The 22,402-nt window shown below is 47.6% G+C and overlaps 3 protein-coding genes and 1 long non-coding RNA gene across 4 annotated transcripts; all 4 read left to right on the top strand.

Annotated features, from left to right (window-relative positions):
• Positions 1-4,318: 4,318 nt before the first annotated feature.
• LOC140221453 (uncharacterized) lies at positions 4,319-5,012 on the top strand. The gene is made up of 3 exons (XR_011897232.1): positions 4,319-4,384; positions 4,468-4,641; positions 4,714-5,012. It is a non-coding gene; the product is annotated as an uncharacterized lncRNA (long non-coding RNA).
• A 3,251-nt stretch (positions 5,013-8,263) lies between these two features.
• LOC117844132 (uncharacterized) lies at positions 8,264-9,618 on the top strand. Its single transcript, XM_034724901.2, has 3 exons — positions 8,264-8,454; positions 8,575-8,653; positions 8,751-9,618. Exons 1-3 carry the CDS (start codon positions 8,449-8,451, stop codon positions 9,272-9,274), a joined length of 609 nt encoding a protein of 202 aa, XP_034580792.1. The 5' UTR covers positions 8,264-8,448; the 3' UTR covers positions 9,275-9,618.
• A 3,825-nt stretch (positions 9,619-13,443) lies between these two features.
• Positions 13,444-16,425, top strand: LOC117859312 (uncharacterized). Its single transcript, XM_034742545.2, has 4 exons — positions 13,444-13,626; positions 13,724-13,826; positions 15,034-15,420; positions 16,072-16,425. The coding sequence occupies exons 1-4, from the start codon at positions 13,529-13,531 to the stop codon at positions 16,198-16,200; spliced, it is 717 nt and encodes a 238-aa protein (XP_034598436.1). The 5' UTR covers positions 13,444-13,528; the 3' UTR covers positions 16,201-16,425.
• A 693-nt stretch (positions 16,426-17,118) lies between these two features.
• Positions 17,119-20,818, top strand: LOC117859304 (uncharacterized). Its single transcript, XM_034742534.2, has 2 exons — positions 17,119-19,968; positions 20,357-20,818. The coding sequence occupies exon 1, from the start codon at positions 17,298-17,300 to the stop codon at positions 19,758-19,760; it is 2,463 nt and encodes an 820-aa protein (XP_034598425.1). The 5' UTR covers positions 17,119-17,297; the 3' UTR covers positions 19,761-19,968; positions 20,357-20,818.
• The last annotated feature ends 1,584 nt before the right edge of the window (positions 20,819-22,402 follow it).

Below are 22,402 nucleotides of genomic sequence, written 5' to 3'. Positions count from 1 at the left end.
CATGGTGAATCTGACCGTGGGAGAGAGGAGGTCTTGAGACAACGCATCGAGGAATTTGATGATGATGCCGGGGTGGGAGACATGTTAAATGACTATCATGAAGCACACCTCGAAGAGGCACGTAGGGAGGAGGAGCCAGAGGCTACCGCTAAGGCTTATTACGAAATGTTGTCTGCGGCACAGCAACCCCTTCACAGCCATACCAAGGTTTCTCAGCTAGATGCCATTGCACGGCTAATGGCTGTGAAGTCTCAGTTTAGTTTGAGTCGAGACGCGTTTGATATTATGTTGACAGTTTTTGGAAGCCTGCTCCCGGTTGGTCACATCTTGCCAAAGAGCATGTATGAGGCACAGAAACTCCTTCGTGCACTTAAGATGCCATACGAGCATATACATGCTTGCCCGAAGGGATGCATCTTATTTAGGAAAGAGTATGCGGAAGCAAAATACTGTGTGAAGTGTGAATCGTCTAGATTTCTGGAGGTTGACTATGGTGACGGTCAGAAAAAGCAGCTCACAATTCCTGTGAAGGTTCTACGGTATCTTCCTTTCGTACCGAGGATCCAACGGCTTTTCATGACTGAAGAATCCGCGAAACAGATGACATGGCACAAAAATGGCCATCGCTATAATCCTGAGAAGCTGGTACACCCATCCGATGCTGAAGCCTGGAGAAGCTTTGATGCGATTTATCCTGCAAAAGCTCTAGAGGCCCGTAACGTACGCGTTGCGTTGGCAACTGATGGGTTCAATCCTTATGGAATGGTAGCCGCCCCGTACACCTGTTGGCCCATTTTCGCTATCCCCCTGAATCTCCCACCCGGCGTCCTATTTCAACGACATAATATATTCTTGTCATTGATAATTCCAGAGCATCCGGGGAATAATATGAGTGTGTATATGGAGCCTCTGATTGATGATTTGCTCCGTGCTTGGGAGGAAGGGGTATGGACCTATGACCGATCCACAAAGACAAACTTCAAGATGCATGTTTGGTACCAGTACTCACTGCATGACTTGCCGGCATATGGGATTTTCTCCGGATGGTGTGTTCACGGGAAGTTCCCATGCCCAGTATGTAAAGCATCTTTGAAGTTCATTTGGTTGTCGAAAGGTGGCAAATATTCTTCGTTCGACAAACATCGACAATTCCTCCCTCCTGACCATCCATTTAGACGAGACATCAAGAACTTTACCAAAGATGTTGTAGTTACAGCCCCCGCACCGCCGATGATGAAAGGGGCCGCAATTCGTGCTCAGTTAGACGCTCTTGAGGTTAATAATGAGGAAGGTGGTTTTTTGGGATATGGCGAGCAACATGCTTGGACGCAGAAGTCGTGCTTGTGGAAACTTCCCTAGTTTGATGATCTCCTTGTTCCACATAACATTGATGTAATGCACACGGAAAAAAATATCGCCGAGGCAGTTTTTGGTACAATAATGGACATTCCTAACAAGACAAAGGATAACGTTAAGGCTAGAGTGGATCAAGCGACATTGTGCAACAAACCACAGCTAAACATGGCGCCTCCAAGAGCTGGCAAGTCGTGCTTGTGGAATTTAGCAACTATGAGAATCAACGGGCTCAAGAGTCATGATTACCATATATGGCTTGAGCGCCTACTTCCGGTGATGGTTCGAGGCTATGTCCCTGAGCATGTGTGGCAGGTGCTAGCGGAGTTTAGCAATTTCTTCCGCCGGCTTTGTGCGAAGGAGTTATCTCGTACCGTGGTTGCAGAAATGGAAACAATGGCGCCTGTGTTGCTCTGTAAGTTGGAGAAGATCTTTCCTCCAGGCTTCTTCAATCCAATGCAGCATATGATTCTATACCTCCCGTATGAAGCACGAATGGGGGGGCCTGTGCAGGGTCGTTGGTGCTACTCAATTGAGAGATGTCAAAAGGTTCTTCGAACTAAATGTAAGAATAAGTACAAAATTGAAGCATCCATTGCAGAGGCATACATTCTGGAGGAGGTGTCAAACTTCACATCGAAATACTACGCTGACAACCTTCCTAGCGTGCATAATCCACCTCCTCGTTACAATGCCAGCGAAGATGAATTAAGCCTTAGCATTTTCCGAGGGCAACTCGGAAGTGCAAGTGGTGCGACCCGCAAGACCCTTAACCATGAAGAGTGGCGCTCTATCATGCTGTATGTGTTGACCAACCTATCTGAAGTGGAGCCGTACATGATGTAAGTCATCGACGAACTTGTTTCGACGTAGTAATGGTATCTCTTGCCTAAACGTATCTTTCTCGTTGGTATAGGAAATTTCATCGTCAATTTTGGCGTAAATCAAGGCAACCGTACCCGCACGAAGCTGAGACTCTTCTTAAAGAGGGTGCGGGAAATGGAATGCCCGATTTCATTTCTTGGTTCAAACAGAAGGTACAATTTCATTTCTTCGAACATTCTCGTTCTCGTGCATACGATTAATATAACGAACCGCCCTGTTTGAACTTGCAGGGCCGAACCGATGCGTCTATGAATGTCGAGTTGAGACAGGTTGCCGATGGCTGTGACTATAGGGTCAGGTCGTTTGCCGGTTATGACGTCAACGGATATAGGTTTCACACAACAAGGCACGAGCAGAGTCGGCCCAATCGAAGAACCACAAATACTGGAGTTTTCACGCCAGGCTCCGATGGGGTCGAGTACTACGGAAGAATTGAAGAAATATACGAACTCACTTTTTATGGGTGCAAACCTCTTAATCCAGTTATATTCAAATGCCATTGGTTTGATCCATCTGTCGTGAGATGGGCCCCTAACCTTGGGCTAGTCGAAATTCGACAGTCATCCAGGTTACCAGGAGACGATGTCTATATTGTGGCTCAACAGGCCACGCAAGTTTATTATTTGTCATACCCGTGCCAAACCGACAGCCGTCTTAAGGGTTGGGATGTTGTGTACAAGGTATCGCCACACGGTAAACTACATGTACCAAACAATGAAGATTACAATATAGACCCCGACACGTACGAAGGAGAGTTATTCCAAGAAGATGGGCTCGAAGGGAGTTTTGTGATAGATTTAACCGAAGCGATCGGAATGGAAGTAGACAACGAGAGGGTTGCTGCAGAGGACGGTGGAGACGAGGTTCAGAATGTGAAGGACTTAGAATTACTTCAACGATTACAGTTAGCTAATGACAGTGATGACGACATTCCTTCTTCGGAGCACGAGCTTGACTATATCGACACACGTGATAGTGATGATGAGACTTATGATCCAGCTAATCCCGATCATGATGATTATTTCTAATACATGTATGATTCGTACTAATTTAGTTATAATTTAATTATAATTTGCATATCTTTGTAATTATGTTTTGTTTGCCTATGCTGACTCGTGTACTCTTTTTAATTGCAGGTCATTAAGCAATGGTGGGCGGTATGAGGAAGCTCACGTCGATTTGCGAGAGACTGGCCGCGGCAGGGACTGGTTCAGGGTCAGGGTCACGTTCAGGGAGCAGTCGAGGGAGGCGTCGAGGCAGACCTCGACGTAGGGTTGAGGAGGAGGAGGAGGAGGTGGTCCAGAGGCCTCGGGGGAAGGGTAAAGCGGCGAGGCCCCCGTCGCCTGAACCTGAGGTGGAGGAGGAGGAGGAGGAGGAGGAGGAGGAGGTACCTTCCGCACACGCCTCTGGGGACGAGGAGGCGGAGGAGGAGCAGCAGCAGGAGCAGGAGGGGGACGGGGAGGCAGGGGATGCCCAGTCCAAGATATGGTTGCGAGGTCCCTCATCCCTCCCGAAGAGGCCGATACCTGAGCATTTACGCCCGCTGATTAAACCGGTTGGGACCAAGTAAGTAACTTTAAATATTCTTAATATTGTTCTTTTGTTGAAAGTTACAAAAACTAATAACTCATATTAATGACTTGTGCAGGAGTTGGATTAAGCTCAGTGGGGGTGACCACAACCGTAAGGCCAACGGGATCCTTGGCCTTTTGTGCAGGGTTCACTTCCCTGGCTTGGTGGTGTACGCCGGACAGCAGCAGCCGGCCTACACGTGGGACCACTACGTCGCCGCCCCCAACGTCCCTGATCGTCAACAGAGAAGATTCCCCAACATAGCGGAGCGGGTCAAGGCCGAGCTGTGGGTAAGTACTTCTCGTACTAAATTGCTCAATACATCACCTACTTTTGACATTCTTGAAATAATAACTGTATACACGTGTATATGCAGGACTTCTATAGATGCCAGGAGGGGTTCGAGGCCAAGGCGAAGGCCGTCTGTGATGTAGCCGCCAAGAAGCTCGTGAGGGACATGCATTACGAGGCGCGCATCTAGGCCATCATCGAATTCCACGCTCAATACAGACATATGAAGGTTAGAAAAGAGGAGGCAAGAACAATGAACATGACTAAGGACCAATTCATGAGGGTAAGTAAAGAACGTTGATGCTTACTATTTATGATTAATTAGGCTCATTTTCTTTTTCATACGTCACACGCTTGATGATGTAGGTGCCTCCGTGGTGGTGTCGTGCGCATATGCCGTGCTGGGAGAGGATGGTCGACGTGTGGTTGGAGCCCGGGTGGTTGGAGAACCACCTTGCTTGCCGGCAGCGGCGTTTGCAGATGCCGACTGCACCACACCATCAAGGCAGCCTAAGCCTTGATGAATATAGAGAAAAATGGGTACGCAACTTCAATTCTTTATTGTAACGTTCAATGCTACGTAATTTTTAATGATTTTGTATTTTGCCGCAGTCGGCGTCACATGATGGCCGACCTTGCTCCCAGCTCAAGGCATGGGTCCTCTCCAAAAAGGGCAAGGCGATGGCCGATATAGATTTCAACCCAGACGACCCGTCCGAGGCGTACAGCCACCCTAGCATACACAGCCGCGTCAGCGAGTATACAAAGATGGCTAGGGAGGTTCACGGGCCAGACTTCGATCCGAGCTCCGAGGACATTGATGGAGAAATCGTGATGAGGGTGGGAGGAGGCAAGAAGCATGGCCGATATTGGATTGGCGATGGCGTCATCGACACGGCCTCTACTCCCACTCTCTCCCAGATCCGAGCTAGGAGCACGGACTCGAGCCCGGTGGTACGGCCACGACCCACCACTGCACAGTTCCAGATGGAGGCTCTACAGGTTCTTTCTCTTCCATTCATCGTTCGTTTGTTGTTATACTTTAGCTTTGCATTATAACATTGCAATGAAATATTGTAGGCCCAGGTGGAAGAATCAAGGAAGAAACAAGAGGAGATTAAGGCGCAGATGGAGGCGCAGATGGAGGAAATGCGGCGGAGGATGGAGGAGGAAAACCGGATTAGGATGGAGCAGATGTTCCAGTACATGCAGAACTTTGCTTCGAGCATGGGACAGTCTTTGCCTCCGCCACCGCCGATGATGTTCGCTCCGCCTCAGCCACCCACGACTACTCCTGTGAGTCACTTGACACATTGTGCTTAAGATTTAATACTTTAAATTTGACAACTTTAGATGTTACCTCAGAATGTCCTATCCTATGCGCAGAATCAATCGGCGGCTTCGAATAATGGAGATCAAGATTTGTCGCAGTGGTCTCCTTGGCCTCCACGGAAGTAGACTTGGTTGTGAACAATGTGGAAACTAAATTGTGACAACAACTTGGATTTATGGATTATTTCGTGCTTATGTTGAATTATGCCTGTGGTGTTTATGAATTATGCCTGTGGTTGTGAATTATCCATGTGGTTGTTTATTACAAATGCCTGTGATATCTGTATTGTGAATTGAGAGGGGTCCGTTATACGTGGCAAAACGTCGGAAAAGGGGGGGTTCTGATCACTTTGCCGAGTGTTACACTCGGCAAAGAGGGGCCTTTGCCGAGTGTTTTGGCCTTAACACTCGGCAAAGGGGCATTTCCCAGGTGGAGGAAAGCTTGTTTGCCGAGTGCTAGGGGAAAGGCACTCGGCAAACAAGGGGTCTTTGCCGAGTGCCAGGCGCGAGGCACTCGGCAAAGGGGGCCGGCTTTGCCGAGTGCCCGGGACGCAGCACACGGCAAACAAACCGGGTTTGCCGAGTGCCCAGTCAGTGACACTCGGCAAAGGTCCGGTCTTTGCCGAGTGTTGGCACTCGGCAAAGACCCGGTGTTTGCCGAGTGCCTCCCGTCTGGCACTCGGCAAACCCGCCGTTACCCCGACGCCGTCAGCGCGCATTTCGCCGAGTACATCTTTTCGCCGAGTGTTTTTTGGCCGTCGGCAAAATGTTTGCCGAGTGCTCAAGTTTTGACACTCGGCAAACTACTCTTTGCCGACACAAAATTTGCCGTGTGCTCTTTGCCGAGTGTTACACTCGGCAAAGCCTTTGCCGAGTGTTTTTAGGCCTTTGCCGAGTGCCCCGGGCACTCGGCAAAGCTTCTGTTTCCCGTAGTGTATCTATGTGTTACAACAAACTACAGATTCTATTCAACTTAATCTACAAGGCAGCAACCTCTCATAGTTAACTCGAGTACAAGGTAAACATGTTACAGATTACAAGTTAGCCACTACTTCCAACAAGTGCAACTGCATGCAAATTTATGAGTCGCGATCAAAAAAGAGCATTCGCAGTTTGACTAGCAAGTTGCATTGCACGGTGGTATTGCGCCTCTTCTTATTTTAATATCATCATCATCATCGTCTCCCTTGCCTAATTCATAAAAAGAAAACTAGAAGACTTTCTAATTCTTAACACCAAATTTCCAACTTTTGAGTCGGTATAGTTTGGATGCCTAGATCTCTTAAGCCCGTGGGCAGAGTGCATGCTTGCAGGGCTGCACGTTCTCTTAAACGATGATGATGTATCTGCAACTATATATCCATGCATGTGCCGTCAAGGTCATGTACATCATGTTCGGGTAGACGATACGATAGATCCGACGTGGTCGTCCTTCTAGCTCTATCTTTGCATGGACAGCTCTTCAATTTTAAGTTAATCGTTTGAACGTGATGGATTGAGCAGGAACCTCGCACGCGCTGCAAATGGCATGCTCAGATTACGCTAACTAAAGGATGATTAGTGGCAAGTTTTCAAGTTAACGGGATCAAGAAAACATGCTGCCTGCTGTGAAAATCAAACGATAATGATGCATGCACTACGGAATTTTGTAGGCATTTGCTATCAAAAGAACAGGGTCACCGTCACCGAGTCGCGGCGCGGTCAGCACTAGCTCGGCACACGGTACATGCATAGTTTTCCTTTGAACTCTCTGAAGCCGACGCCCAGCGGCGCCCGCAGCATTTCCAGCTCCGACCGCGAGGCACGGCCGGCCTGGATCCGAAGTGCTGCTCGGCTCAGCTGCGGGCAGACGTGCGTCGTATGTACAGGCCTTAGGCCTTCACGACCAGAGTCAAACAACAACGATGCAAGATGCAATTTATATTACTTGGTATGCACGGGAGTCGATCGAGTAGAATACCAAGGAACGTGGCCGGCCTCGCTTCGCTACCTTCGCAATTTGCACGGTGGTCAACTATTCCATCTAAAAACCGTCTTTCAGATAGCAGCATCTTCGTTATCTTACTGCACGTCTGACTGTGTCGTTCATGCATGCATGTAATGTAACACTGAGGAGCTCAGGAGCAGCGCCAGTACGCCACAACTACTGGCAAGTTGCGTATAGTTGCATGCAAATTTTCAAGTCGCTATCCCAAGAACGTTCACCGATCGATTAGCCTGTATCAAAAGAACATTCACTGATTAACTAAAATTGGTCAACGTCTCCTAGTTTCCCAAGCAGTGGAGCTTGAAGTAATCAAGAATGTTTTGACTCTTAACTTGCAATTTCCATTTCTGACTCTGACTCGGTAATTCGGACGTTCGGTAGTTAGCAGCGGTGAGCCTCAAACTTCGTGTTGCTTAACTCGAGCTTTAGACTTTTAATTCACATGTTCAAAACTCAACTAGCTTACATGAGCTTTTCAACATGAATTTCGAAACTCTAGTGTACTAATAGTAGTCCATATTTTGGTTATAGCTAGTGAAAATCACTCGGACTCTCGGAGATATCTAGAAATTCCCAACGATTGTCTACGCGAGGCCTTCTGAGATGAACATAGTAGGTAGCTAAATTAGAACTTAGTGGGCCTATTTTCCCCCGATCAACGGAAGTTAGTGCGTGGGCTGGGCCTTCTTGGTTTTACGGTGTTGTTGGGCCTCCAGTGATGAGCATAAAACCGCCAAACTTTCCAGATAACTATGAGACACTTGGTCAAAGTCATCTCAGTTAAATACCGCGAGTTGCAAGATTTATTAATCCATGATTACGCTTGCTTGGCTACCAAGTACTAGTAGAGTAGCAGTAGTAGTAGTACCAACTAAAACAAGGCCCTTTGTCACAAGCGGCAGGTACTTATTTACCCTTCCTATACTGTCTGTCAGTACTCGGGAGAAACCACACGCTTCCATTTCCTCTCTCAGCATCCACACAGCAGCTCTTAGCTGCTTCACAAAACACAGCAGCAAAGCACAACCATGAGGGTACATATCTAAGCTTCTTCTTTCCAGCTCCAATCTGCTTCTTCTTGTTTTATGTTTTGTATATTCTTTTTGCTTGGGTTGAATATGAACTTGTCATTTGCACCCGTCGGATTCTTTCAGAAGGAGATCATAATCCGGATGCATGTCAAATCCGACAAGTGCCAGGCCAAGGCCATGAAAGTGGCAGCGGCAGTTAGCGGTATGCTTCCTTGCTCTGTTCTTGTCTGCGATGAGAATACTGAACCAGTCGCTCTTATATATCAGCAAAAGAGATCATTAATTTCCTCTTCCATCAGGAGTGGAGTCCGTGTCGCTGGCCGGCGGCGACAAGAGCCTCCTGCTGGTGATCGGCACCGGCGTGGACTCGAACAAGCTGGTGAAGAAGCTCAAGAAGAAGGTGGGCGAGGCGGAGATCGTGGAGCTGCGGACGCACGACACCTTCGAGCCGGCGGCGCTCCCGCTCCCGGGGACCAAGCAGGAGGTGGCGGCCATGGCGGCGGCGCGGTCGCCGTACAGCACCCCCCACCACCACCACCAGTGGCAGTACAACAGCTACGCCGCGGCGCCGGCCAGCCCGTACGCCTACCACTACCACCCGTCGCCGGTGGGCTACGGCTACGGCGGCTACGGGTACGGGGCCGGGGTCAGCGGCTACTCGCTGGCGGCGGCGCGGAGCCACCCGGCCAACTACTTGCCGCTGGTGGAGAGGCACGACTACCAGCCCATGGACCGCAGTTCCTCCGCCTCCAGGAAGCGGACGCAGAGCGTGGAGGCGGTGCCGCGCCGCGGCGGCGGCAGCAACAGTTGCGCCATACTCTAGCATGCTCAATCGCGTACTTCGAAGGTGATGCGGCCATGATCGAAGGCGTTGCAGTTGCAGGGGAACCGCCAGCTGCTTCTTGAATCTTGATGTCTGCTTCGCATGGAAACAATGTGGTCTACTCCTCCATGTGTGGATTTGCTGTCTGTGATTTTTCTTTGGGTTTTGGATTAGGCGTGGAAAGGCTGTAAATTTTTGTAGATGTTTTCTGTCGGATGGATCAAGGTGGAAGAATTAGTCGACCTGTTAAACATGTACCATAAGCATTTAGGAATCAACTGTAAAATTTACTTGTACATATGTACTCCTACCACATATGTTTTACTAGTACTAGTTAGTACTGACATCGTCTCTGAGCTTTGATTGTTGTCTCAACTTTGCTGCTGATGCTGCCATCATTCATTCCGATTATAATTTGTCCAGAATTAGACACGATGCGTGAAGTACATTTGTGGACAGAGGGACTAGAGTATGAAGAAATCACAATCAGACACTCCACTGGATTCCTTGATATTTTTCTAGTTGCAGATTAAAACAATAAAGCCCATCCTAGCTGTCGTCCAGCTGACTAGGTTAGGAAACCGTCGGGATTTCGAAACCGTATAATAAAGCCTGTATACCAATCAGTCGGTGAAGTGGATTAGCGAAGAATCACGAGCGCTCACTCCACTGTATAAACTAAGCAGTAATGGGTTTGTCAACCATTTCTGGTTAGCAGAAGTTAGCTGACGCTCCAAGTGCAACTGAATCGGGATTCTTTGCTGTACCCTCTAATTCCTTGGCAGCTACGTAGTAGCATTTCGATCCCTATCCAAATCCAATTTCATATAGTGGAGATTAAAATTTAATGAGCACTGGCGATATATCGAAACAATGTAGGCCATCCCAGCTATCAGTTCTCCCTGGAATTTCAAAGCGCATTAAACTCAGTGCCTTTCAGTAAGGCCCGTGGCTGTCCATTGGCGAGGTCAAGTCACGGGGCTTTGTCCGTTTGCTCTCGGGTCAACCACCTCTAGATCTTCCAACCTCTGAGTATGATTCATGTCGGTTTCGAGAAGCAAGATTTTCCTGCTCGTGAGATCGACTAGTGAGAAATTTGGCGGCTCGTTGACAAACAAGAGCGCTGATGCATTCAGCTTTCTGCCTGATCGTGTCAGCTAATAGCACTATGCTACGGGGTGTTTGGATGCTAGGAGTTAAAAGTTTAGTCCCGTCGATGTTTGATCACTACTTAGAAGTATTAAATATAGGATAATGATAAAAACTAATTGTATAAACGAGGGTTACTTCGCGAGATGAATCTATTAAGTCTAATTAATCCATAATTAGCACATGTGTTTACTGTAGCATCACATGAGCTAATCATGGACTAATTAGGCTTAATAGATTCGTCTCGCGAATTAGCCCTCATTTATGCAATTAGTTTTATCATTAGACTATATTTAATACTTCTAATTAGTGTACAAACATCCGATATGATAGGGACTAAAATTTAGTCAGGAGTATCCAAACACCCCCTATTAGTGGAGTGGAGTAGTGATCAACACATGCGCAAATCAAATCTCCCTAATGTAAGCTCCGATGCAAGCCTGACAACGTCTTCATTGAAGAGCCAAATCTCCAGGAGGATACAACGTTTTTTCTACCAAGTTAAGGCGCGACCGGTTGCGCGACCTTCTGTAAACTCGTTTTTTATGGTGCCATCCAGTTACTTCACGTGTTTCCAGTCCCATGATAAAAGTGCAACGTGTTTTCAATCCCGTAATAAAAGTGCAACGCACATGGTGTGGTGCATACCTGCAATGCAGTTAGCACTAGATGTTGCTTTCAAGTGACCTTGGTAATGATATCATTGAGAAAAAGTTGAGCCTATTTTATTTGATTGCTCATTACTCTCTTATACTATGTCCATTTTAAAATTTGTTTGTACCATTGTGTTCCTTATAACGAGATCTACAAAATAAGATCCATGTTAAATATATTTTGAAGTTGTTTTAAGTGACCGACAACTTACATTGAAACATAGTAGTGTTGGGGGGAAAAATATTAACGATCTCCTAAATACCGCTTAAAAGAACAAAAACGAAGGCCTAGGTCCACCCAGCATAATCAAAACTCCGCCTCGCCCGACCGCGGTCCCGGGGTCGGGAGGGTCCGACCTCCCGCCACGAGGTTCCGCCTCGCCCGACCGTGGTCCCGGGGTCGGGAGCGTCCGACCTCCCGCCACGAGGCTCCGCCTCGTTCGACCCCGAGCACAGGGGTCGGACTCACTGGGGCCCCCAGGACGGACGTCCCCCTCGGGTGCGGACCGGGTGGACAAGGTAACGATCCCGTGGGTCCCCCTTGTCGGCCTCGTCATAAATGCGCCGCAGGCCTGGCAGGAAGAAGGATGACCGCGCTCCTCACGCAACCCGCTGCAAGTACCCATGCACAACCCCACTGTACAAGCTACAATGCTGGCACCTTCCTTCCATTCGCCGCAGGGTACTCATGGCCTGCGCCGACCGGAGCAGAGGGAAGACTCGCCCGTCCTCGGGCCCTGCGCGCCCTCGGACCCCGCGCGCCCAGCAGCGGGGATGTGACGCCCCCTCTCCAAGAGCCATCATCAGGACGGTGGCATCCGCCGCCCCTCCCAACCGACGCCGGAGTAACGACGAAACGCCTTCATCATAACCTGACGCCTACGGACGCCAAAAATGCTATCTGTAGGGCGCGACGACAGTTGGCACACGGCCGCCCCCCCTTCTCCAGCATGCACGCCGGCGCTCGTCAGGGGCCGGCAAAGGCGCCGGGCGCCTAGGAACTTGGTTCCTCCCTTCTTGCCATATTTTTACCGTACTAATACGTTTAAACTCTTACTACCCTCATCGCCCGGTCTCAGCTGTAACTCCGCCCCCCCCCCTACGAAAGGGATCGGGGGCCGGAGAAAGGGATCGGCTTCTTCTCCCACAAGCCACAGCACACTACTTCGCTCCCTGAGAGCACAAGCACAAAGAGACTTGGGACCAGTCCCTCTCTCGCCGATCTGTAACCCCTACTACAGAACCCCGTGTGGGCAATACGAGCATCCTCGATACTGGACGTAGGGCTTCCCTTGCCCGAACCAGTCTAAACCCGTGTCTCCCACGCCACCATCTGAAGCCTTACGCGCATAAAAGAAATTTACTAGTCTAAGTCTTGATCTGCCAATCTTGACAACGACAAGTAGTAACTTATATATCAAGTGTGTAGCAACTTATATATCAAATTTACAAAGTAAATGACATCTTACTATGTAAAACACAATATATCAATTTATGTAAAGACATATACGAACTTACATTGTATGTCTACTTGTTTAGGAGCAATGTTATGTAGAGCCCAATATAACAACGTGTGTAAAGATTTGTGTACACAATATATGCACACACTAAATATAACAACTTATGTAGAAACGATGTGGCAACTTATGCAGATGTTTCAAGGATAATGATATTAGGATTGAAAATTCTTTATGTAGCAATTTATGTGTATAATTTCGTTGTAGGTTTGAACATAAGTTGCTATGCGCTTAATACAGAAGTAGCTACTACACAGCAATGTAAGTTGTTAGTAGATAAAAATTATTCCAAAGCATACGCATCATGGATCTTAGTTTACAGATCTCATTGTAACAAATATAATGGCGCAAATGGATTTAAAAACGGACACTGTATAGGAGAATTATCGCATTTTAAAAAGGTTCAAATAAAATAATAAAATACATGGGCCTACCTCCCACCACAAGGTCACACGTGCTCTGGGGTAATAAGTGTCCCATCCTTATTTACGGAGCCCATAAACTCACCTCTAATTAGCTGAGCTCCATCTTGATTGGTTTACCATCCAACTGCTCAAGCACACCACCCATGTGTGGATCGCGCTCTGGACGGTAGCGCGACCGGACGTGCCATAGTTTTTTTCTTCTTTTTTTTAACGAAGATACAACGTTGAAAAATCCGAGATTACGTTGAAAAATCCTAGCTGAAAAAGACGACGGGAAGGAGCCTGGGCGTTCTATCCGGCCCATCATCGTCAACGGGCGGGCGAGCGGGCGGCGGCCCATAAAGTTCGGCCCATAAACTTGGAAGGCCCAATACTCCAAAGGGCCTTCACTCCTTGTAGCAGCTAGCTGCAGCCTGCGCGCTGTCTTCTGCTGTTTCTCTCCCTTCCTCCTTCCTCCGCACTTCCTCCGATCGTCTCGCCTGCGGCGCCGGCGACCGTCGGGCAGCGGCCATGCGGGTGGCACGCAGGGTGCTCGTCCTCGTCCGCGACGCCGCAGGATACGGTGCAGCCCTCGCCGAAGCTCTCCGCCCGCCGCCGGGGCTCACGAGGTTTTCCCTCCCACCCAAAACCCTAGCCTAACTTTCCAACAAGCGCATAGGCATAGCTCCCGCTCACTACCGCTTTGCCGCTGGATGTTTACGGCAGGGATTCCTCGCCCTTAGAGCTCCCCCTCGGAAAGTACGGCCTGGACGGCGAGAAGGCGTCCGTCGAGCTCCTGAGCTTCTCCGATTCCAGTGGCTCTCCTCAGGTAAGGCCCAAGAGGGTTTCTACCAATCTTATCGATTCGATTCGTGTGCTTCAAGTTAGAACTTAGCTAAATGAACGAAAGGTTTGCTGTTTCCATTGTTGGGTGAATGAGCTGAACGTTACTAGACAAACAACTGTAATTCTGTAATAAAATGTGCATGGGGTATTGCAGATTTGCTCCATCAAACTGGAAGATTAATCTCCTTAAGGAGTTTTTATTGTGCGTTGAAAGTCCCTTCTGGTATGGCAACATAATTGTGCTTGGAAATTTTTTAGCAAGTCCAGGACAGTGAACACAGGCTGTGTCCCTGCCGCCGATTTGTTGAACTCCCTGAGAAATATAATTTCCTGGAAGCTGCAGGGTTCAGAAACTTTCCATTCTTCTGGGTTTGGTAGTAGTGAGTGTAGGCTGAGACCTTCCTTGGTGGAAAAGAGAGGAAGATTTGTTTCACATATTTATCAACTTGTCATGATTTAGAACATACTGATAAACTGAAGCTAGGTTGTGGGTGCTACTTTGTCCTTGTCTTTGTGAATTTGCATCCTGACCTGATCTCATTGAATGCTTTGTGAATGCCAACCTTGTTTTTGCTGTTGTGATCCTGCCTACCTCTTTACTTGCAATACTCTGCCTGATGCATCAATACTAAATATGTTTTATAGCCACTATAAAGTAATTATGTTTTCATGGATTTCATTCTTAAATCTCAATCAACCTCTCAGTTTTGGACAGCATCGAAATAACACTGCACGGTAATCATTATGCAAGCTGAGGCAATCAACGTAATGGAAAAGGGACACTTCCGTTGTGGGGTTCACTATTTTTTTTTCTTGCTTGAGTTTTATTAGATGGAATAATGAAATAAGCAATGCTTTGGGAATTTTTAGCGTGTTTCCTATGCAATTGGTTTTCATCTTGTTTCTGCTAACAATGTTTTATTCTGTGTCAATTGTCCTTTTTAAAATTGTATAACTGATATTCTGCTGTCAGAAAGCTAATGTGACTTCCAATTGGACAACCACGAGGGCTGTTTCCTGTCAAGCTGTTAGTACACTGAAACTGAGGATTATTTGCTAATGAAGAATTGATTATATTTTGTTATATGGCATGAAGCATCAGTTGTGCTGCTGAATTTGAATCTGCACTGTTTTCCCTTCTGCACTCCATAAGAAAATTGTTGTATTTAAGCTCTGTCATTTATTGCCAGGTGACTATTTTTGTTGTGCCAGATTATAAGCCCCCTCTTGCGGCCTGTGCTATGAATGAGGTCTTAGAACTGATTTCTTCTGAAGCTACCTCCACTGAGCGAGTTTTGATTGTCCCATTCATCACAAGATCATCAAGCTATCATCATGGAATGGAAATGCCAACAAAAGCATCACCTGTACTTCATGGTGCTGAAATAGGGGCAACAACTGACTTTACTCACTTGTTTGTTGATGGGACTACTAAACCTCCTACATCCTTGCAAATACGTAGTGAACCAGTATTGTGTTTGCTGGAAATGGTGCGCGTGTTGAAGATGCCTACAGTTCTTTTTGTTGCTTCTGGTGGGCAGCAGCAAGGCAAAAGCTCTACAGTTTCTGATCTTGAGGTAATCTTGATTATTCTGTTGAATGATTGAATCTGATTGAATTATTCTTTACCCACATATAAATCTCATACCTTGGATAATTATGTGTAACTCTTTATTTCTGCCTTCCTTTGCTTCTGTTGTGACCCCCATCTTTGGTAGAAACTCTGCAGACTATGTTGGTACTGAAAATTGTCATAATTGTTCTGATCAAATTGGAAACAATACTGAAGCAATAGGCACATGAAGTAGCAATGTTAAAATGGATTAACCTGTGACCTTGGCACCTCCCAAGCCTTTAAGGCTGTAACTAAGCTGAACTCTCTGAAAGATTTGTCAACAGTAGATAGCATTTGCTTTTTCAGTCTTCTTGTGTTCAAATAGAAAGCAAATACATGATGTTTCTGGCTATGATCATCCTGTCTAGTTCTTGGTGTTTCGGAGTTTGTATATTTATTGTTGCAATGTAAAAACTTTTACACAACCTGAGTTATAATATTTTTGTATGAAGCTGTGCGCACAGCTGCACATAGCAGTAAAAGCCTGTATGATACGAACGTCTTGTTCAGTTCTGAAGAGCGAATACTGCGAAAGAATGTGAATTTTATACTTGTAAGTTGCAAATTGCAAAGATTGTTGCTTTTGGCTCACCCAATTTCACCCTCTTGTCAGATACTGCAATGCGTAGGGGAGCACTTGGCCAGGCACACCAACTTGGAGTTCAGCAAAGAATCCATTCTCGAGAGAGGGATCGAAAAATCACCAATCATTCAGGAACCCTGGCGCGAGTTATATGGGTGACAAAATTCTTGCATGTTGGCACCCTTTGGTCTTAGCTTAGTCGGCCATACATGCTTTGAGTGAATTGTGTGGTGTTTTTGGTGCTGGAATCATGATAGTTCTGGTTTCTCACTCTCTGTTAAAGTCTGTAATAGTTCATATAGCTCCACCGGCAGTTGAACTTGTAGACTCTGGATCTCTGATGTTTACCCTGCAGTTAAACGCGAAAGGAACATTCCTAGCAAACAGTGTTCGGAGTTCAGGTCTTATAAGCTTCAATTCTTCGGGGCATTTGTGTTTATACCCCTGCTTTCAGGTGCAATTGTAATTTTGCCCTCGTTTTCTCAATTTTATGATTTTGCCTTCAATTATTCACAAGTCAATGCAATTTTGCCCCTAGTCAATGGTCAAAATAGGGGTGAATACATAAAAACCAAGGGCAAAAACACATTGATTTGTGAATAGTTAAGGGTAAAATCACAAAGTTGAAAAAATGAGGATAAAAACACACTTGCACCTTAAATAGGGGCAAGATTGAACAGAGTAAATACTCGAGAGATCAAAACTGCACACTTGTAATAAGCTCAGCTAGCGCTACTAACAGACGAGAGCGGGTCGCGCGGGAGCGAGCGGAGAGAGCAGACGGCGTGGCTAGCGCGAGCCGCAGCGTGCTGGGCGCGGGTAACGCGGGTAGGCCGTTCGCCCTGAGAGATGCACTGCTTGCTTAACAAAGATCACCAAAAAGTCCAATTCTTTTGTTTCTGAACGATAATCTTCAGCCTAACTCTGAAGTTCAGTCTTATACAGAGGTCTGCGTTGCTGAAAGTTCTGTAGTGGGAGTTCATATAATTTGACGAAATTCTGCTATGAAAAAAATCGACAAAATTCTGACGGAATTCACCCTAAACTCTCACGTGGGCCCCTTCCAGCCCAACGGCGCAGATCTTACGAACTTACGAGAGCTCGTTTGGGCGTCAAACCGCACACGAGATCCCCAACAATGGCGACGGCGGCGTGCGGCGGGTCCGGCGCTAGTTGCTGACGTGCCATCCGGCCGTCGCCGCCACCGTCCCAAGCTATCCATCTCCGGCATTCCCCCAAAGGCCCAAACACCTCCCATGGCTTCCCCTCCGCCCCCGCCGTCCCCCGCCGCGCTCATCGCCCATCTCGCGGCCGTGCTCTCCTCGCCGGACTGGCGCTTCCACCCCTCGCTCCCGCACCTTCCGGCCCTTCTCGCGCCGTCCCTGCCCCGCACGCTCCTCGTCCCGCTCTCGCTCCGCCTCGCGGCCGCCGTCGCCCGCGCCGCCGCGCCGTCCCGCCACCTCCTCGACATCTCCCTCCCCGTCGTGCTCCGCCTCCACGCGCTCTCCCCGCCGCCGCACCGCCCGCTCTTCGACCGCCCCTTCCGCTCCCTCCTCGCCCACTTCTCCCGCTTCGCCCTGACGCCGCTCATGCTCCGCCTCTTCGCGCACATGCACCGCTACGCCCCGCCCGCACCCACGGGCGCCACCTACAATGCGCTCATCCGTGCCCTCTGCCGCCGCGGCGACCTCCGCCGCGCGCAACGGTACCTCAGCCTCATGGTCCGCTCTGGCTGGCGCCCCGACGCGTTCACGTTCAACTCCATGATCGTGGGGTACTGCCGCACGCAGCAGGTTGAAGTGGCCCAAGACCTGTTCGATAAAATGCCGCTAAGAGGGTTCCCGCAAGATGTTGTCTCTTATGCTGCACTGGTTGAAGGACTCTGTGAGACAGGGAGGATTGATGAGGCACTGGAGTTGTTCAGGGAGATGGAGCGGCCAGACATGCACACATACGTGGCCTTGGTTAAGGGGTTGTGTGATGCCGGAAGAGGGGAGGAGGGGCTCTGTATGCTGCAGAAGATGAAGGAGCTGGGATGGAGGCCAAGCACTCGTGCTTATGCAGCACTGGTTGATTTATGGTGTAGGGAGCGGATGGTTGATGAGGCTGAGAAAATGATGGAGGAGATGTTTGACAACGGGTTGGCCCCTAGTGTTGTAACGTGCACTGCTGTTGTGAACGCCTACTGCAGGGAGGGGAGGATGAGTCGTGCAGTGAGGGTATTTGAATCCATGAAGTTGAAGGGGTGTGAGCCAAATGTGTGGACATACAATGCATTGGTACAAGGTTTCTGTAACGAGGGGAAAGTGTACAAAGCAATGGCTTTGTTGGACAAGATGAAGGCATGTGGAGTAGAGCCAGATGTAGTGACTTACAATTTGCTGATTCGAGGCCAGTGCATCGATGGGCATATAGAGAGCGCTTTCAGATTACTCCGTTTGATGGAAGGAGATGGTTTAGCTGCTGATCAGTATACTTGCAATGCGCTGATTGATGCTTTGTGTAAAGATGGGAAAATCGATGAAGCTTGCTCTTCTTTTGATGGCCTAGAAGACAGAGGCATAAGACCAAATTCTGTGACTTTCAATACACTGATAGATGGGTTATGCAAGGCTGGTAAAGTCGATGCCGCACAGACGTTTTTGGAAAAGATGATCTCAGCAGGTTGTTCACCGGATAGCTATACATACAGTCCATTCATTGAAAATCTATGCAAGACCAAGGGATCGCGAGAAGGATTATCCTTTATAGATGAGATGCTGCAAAAGGATGTGAAGCCCTCAACGGTCAATTATACGATTGTAATCGACAAGCTTTTCAAGGAGAGAAACTATGGATTAGCCACAAGAATGTGGGGACAAATGGTGTCACTGGGGTGCAGTCCTGATGTAGTCACTTATACTACGTCTGTCCGTGCATATTGCAATGAAGGCAGGCTTGATGAAGCAGAAAATGTTGTGATGGAAATGAACCGAAGTGGGGTCAATATTGATGCAATGGCATATAACACTTTGATGGATGGGTATGCAAGTGTTGGGCAGACAGATCATGCAGTCACAATCTTGAAGCACATGAAGAGTGTGGCTTCTATGCCAAACCATTTTACCTTTCTGATCTTGCTTAGACATCTTTTAAAGAGGAGGCTGGCTGAACATGTGCCTTTGAAAGCAACTCGTGTTTGGACAACCATAGAGCTTGCTGATATCTTTGAATTGTTTGAGTTAATGAAGAAGAATGGTGTTCCTTCTAGTGCAAGAGCTTATTTGATCATCCTGGAAGGGTTTTCTGAAGATAGAAGATTGGATGAAGTGACTTCATTGCTTTCTCGTATGAAAGAAGATAATCTACCTCTGAATGAAGATATATGTACTGCTCTTGTTAATTGCTTTTGCAAATTGAGGATGTATCCTGATGCTTGGGCATTGCTTTGCTCCATGATTGGACATGGTTTTTTACCGAACTTGTTGTCTTACCAGCATCTGCTTTCTGGGCTTACTGCTGAAGGACAAGAGGATAGGGCTAAAGAAATATTCAGAGATTCCAGATGGAAAGACTACAATCCTGATGAAATTGTATGGAAAGTTATAATTGATGGCTTCATAAGAAAGGGTCACTCAGACATGTGCCACGACATGATATCCACATTAGAACAGATGAACTGCAAACTAAGTGATCAAACGTATGCAATGCTGACTGAGGAATTGTCTACCAGGGAATAGGCTGTAAACTAACACACTCATAGCTCACAGCAAAGTCTCCGTCAGTTGTGCTTATGCAGACTGTGCCTTCCGTCAGTTATGCTTATGCAAACTGTGCGTCATTCCATGCTTGTTCACGCACAGGTTGTGTACCAGGCTATGCACACTGGAGTTGTATAGACCTGGATCATTGAACACAGTCACACACTGCGGTCATGCCCTCGGAAAGGTAATTAATTGATTCCTTCTGCTGTGACTTCTGTATCATCAATGCTTATAGTTGTAATGCCCTGTTGAAAGCTTTTGAACTAGGTATTAGATATCATATTCCTCTTATTTATTCTACATACCTTTACTTTCATGTTGACTAAGCGATATGACAGTAAAGGTCGAACACCATGGAGAAATAGTCCGGTAATGATGCATGGATTCTGAGATTTCTTTTTTTTAAAAAAAATAACTCCTTGTACTCTTTTTGTATGGATGGTACGGATTTTTAAAGGGAAAACATTGGTTTCAATAAACTTGACTATATTAATTTGTTTCAAGTTTCAATAGCACCGAATGTATTTGTCTCCAAATTCATCAATCTGAAATAATGTTTCTTGTTTTTTTAGAACTGTGCATAATTGAAGTTCAGTAGAATGGTGGTGCTCCAGAATGACCTGAGAAGCTGGATATGAGACGTCAGACCGTTCAGTGTTTATGCATGCATGCAACAGCTTTCAGGGGAGTCGACATCTGCTGCAGCCAAAATCCTGTATCAGGTTTTAAGTTTCTAAAGAAACCCTTTTCTGAAAAGAAAAGAAAAGAAAAAGATTCGCCAAGGGCCACTTTGCAGTAACCAAACCATTTTTGCTAGGGGATCTGTTGTTGGCAGGTATTGTTATCTGCGACAACATACAGTTGGTCCGAGAGACATACACATTGTGGATGAACTTGCACATTGCACGTTCTCGGAAAAGAAAAATCGTAGCTGTAGCCTGTACTTCTTTTACTGCGGCTACCAATTTGTGCAAAGCAACATCGAGCAAATTTCTGACAAGAGAGCAATATAGTTTGATTTACATGTAACTGAATCTGGCCAGCTCCGGGCAAAGAGTAAAGCATGGGTGTCCATTTGTGACAAATAAACTCATATTCCGTACTGCTCGCCGTCGCCGATATGTATCATACTTCAATCATGAGTGCAAAGTTGGTCACCGACTTACCGGACTAAAGAAAGTTGCACGCGCCGTATGGTGCGCGGCGTTGAGCTGTTGTACACGCCGTAGTATTGGAATGAAGAGGCGCTTACAGTGGCTTGAAGTAGCTGAAGACCAGGGCGGCGTTTATACACGGGAGCAGGGCCATGCAATGGTGCCACACACGAGAGTACCAAAACGAGGCCAACAAACCCAGACCTGATAGTGGTTTCGGAGGTGTGGATAGAATGCAACACGAGGATCTCCTAAAAAGAGAAAGCTCTCGGCAATTTTTCCTCTTTCGCGGAGATCAAAGAAGTGAGAGTTGGTCCTTGGCGGCACGGCACCTTGATGCTCTCTTTTTAGCAGAGTAGACTTTTGGTTTTTCCTTTGAAAAAATGGCATCTTTCGTGCCACTTATTTTAACCTTTGTTTTTTTTAAAAAAAGCATCTTCTATATACATTATTATATGCAATGAAATTGATACATTTCATTTATACAAGAAATCCCAATTCTGAAAATTGCAATTTTATGGCAATTAAAGCAAAATGCATTATTATATCTGGATATGAAACCGTTAGATAGAGAGCATTGAACGTTTTACAGCAACGGTGTCCGTGGTGGTGGTGCCTATCCTAGTGGTTTTTGTGCGCGCCGGTGCCAGGTCACCTTCTGCCAATGGCAACGCCTCCCAAAGTCCGAAGTCCAGACGGCCTACGAAACAGGGCCCACCTCTGCTCAGCATCCAATGATGATGCAAAAAAAAAGGTGTAGAGCAGCAGCATGCCAGAAGCGCCTTCCGGAGGCGATCAAGCAGACACTGACAGATGGGCCCAGAGATCCCGGCAACCCACGCTCCAGCCGCTCGCCGCCCGCCACGCCCCCCTCACCGGCGGTGCTCTACGGCTGTGGTTCCGCTCCACGGGTGGCACGTCAGCGATGTCCCCGGTCGGGACGTGCAGACGCCGCCAGGGCTCCGGTCGTCGTCGGCGCGATGGCCCCAAGCAGGAGCGAACAACGCTGCCGGCCCCACAGGCACACGTTCGGGCACGGCTCGCGCTCGTCGTCGTCCCAGGGCGACAGGGCCCCACAGGCAGCCACAGCCCAGGGCGGCAGGTTGGCCGTGGTGGGTTAATGAGGACGTGCAAGTTAATTAATTGGCGTCGGCATGATGGCTCCTGATCATTTGTTGTTGGAGGACTTGTTTGTTTTCTTTCGAAAAGTATACGGGGGGCTTTACTATTCGTACCAGTACGAAAAAGATTACGGCCGTTATGAATACAGTTAACGAGCTGTGCCGACCCTCCGTACCCAGGCTTTCAGAGCTCTGTGATACAGCAACAAGTTGTGCCAGCAATAATTCAATAATGCTGATGTGCAGCGAGGCCTCCGACCATGGCCCATTGGAGATCCTCTGTAGTCTAATGTGTTGCTCGTTGGCCTGCAAAAAGACCAAAAACATAGCTACTCCCTCCTGG

The sequence above is a fragment of the Setaria viridis genome, chromosome 1 (genome assembly GCF_005286985.2).
Source record: "Setaria viridis chromosome 1, Setaria_viridis_v4.0, whole genome shotgun sequence".
Lineage (NCBI taxonomy): Eukaryota > Viridiplantae > Streptophyta > Magnoliopsida > Poales > Poaceae > Setaria > Setaria viridis.
This window is presented reverse-complemented; position numbering and strand designations above follow the sequence as displayed.

Coding starts and splice junctions, on each gene's coding strand:
- LOC117844132 (XM_034724901.2), top strand. Junction 8,654..8,750: donor AGTGGCAGCGGCAGTTAGCG/GTATGCTTCCTT, acceptor CTCTTCCATCAG/GAGTGGAGTCCGTGTCGCTG.
- LOC117859304 (XM_034742534.2), top strand. CDS start 17,298: ATGGCTTCCCCTCCGCCCCCGCCGTCCCCCGCCGCGCTCATCGCCCAT.
- LOC117859312 (XM_034742545.2), top strand. CDS start 13,529: ATGCGGGTGGCACGCAGGGTGCTCGTCCTCGTCCGCGACGCCGCAGGA. Junction 13,827..15,033: donor ATTCCAGTGGCTCTCCTCAG/GTAAGGCCCAAG, acceptor ATTTATTGCCAG/GTGACTATTTTTGTTGTGCC. Junction 15,421..16,071: donor CTACAGTTTCTGATCTTGAG/GTAATCTTGATT, acceptor CCCTCTTGTCAG/ATACTGCAATGCGTAGGGGA.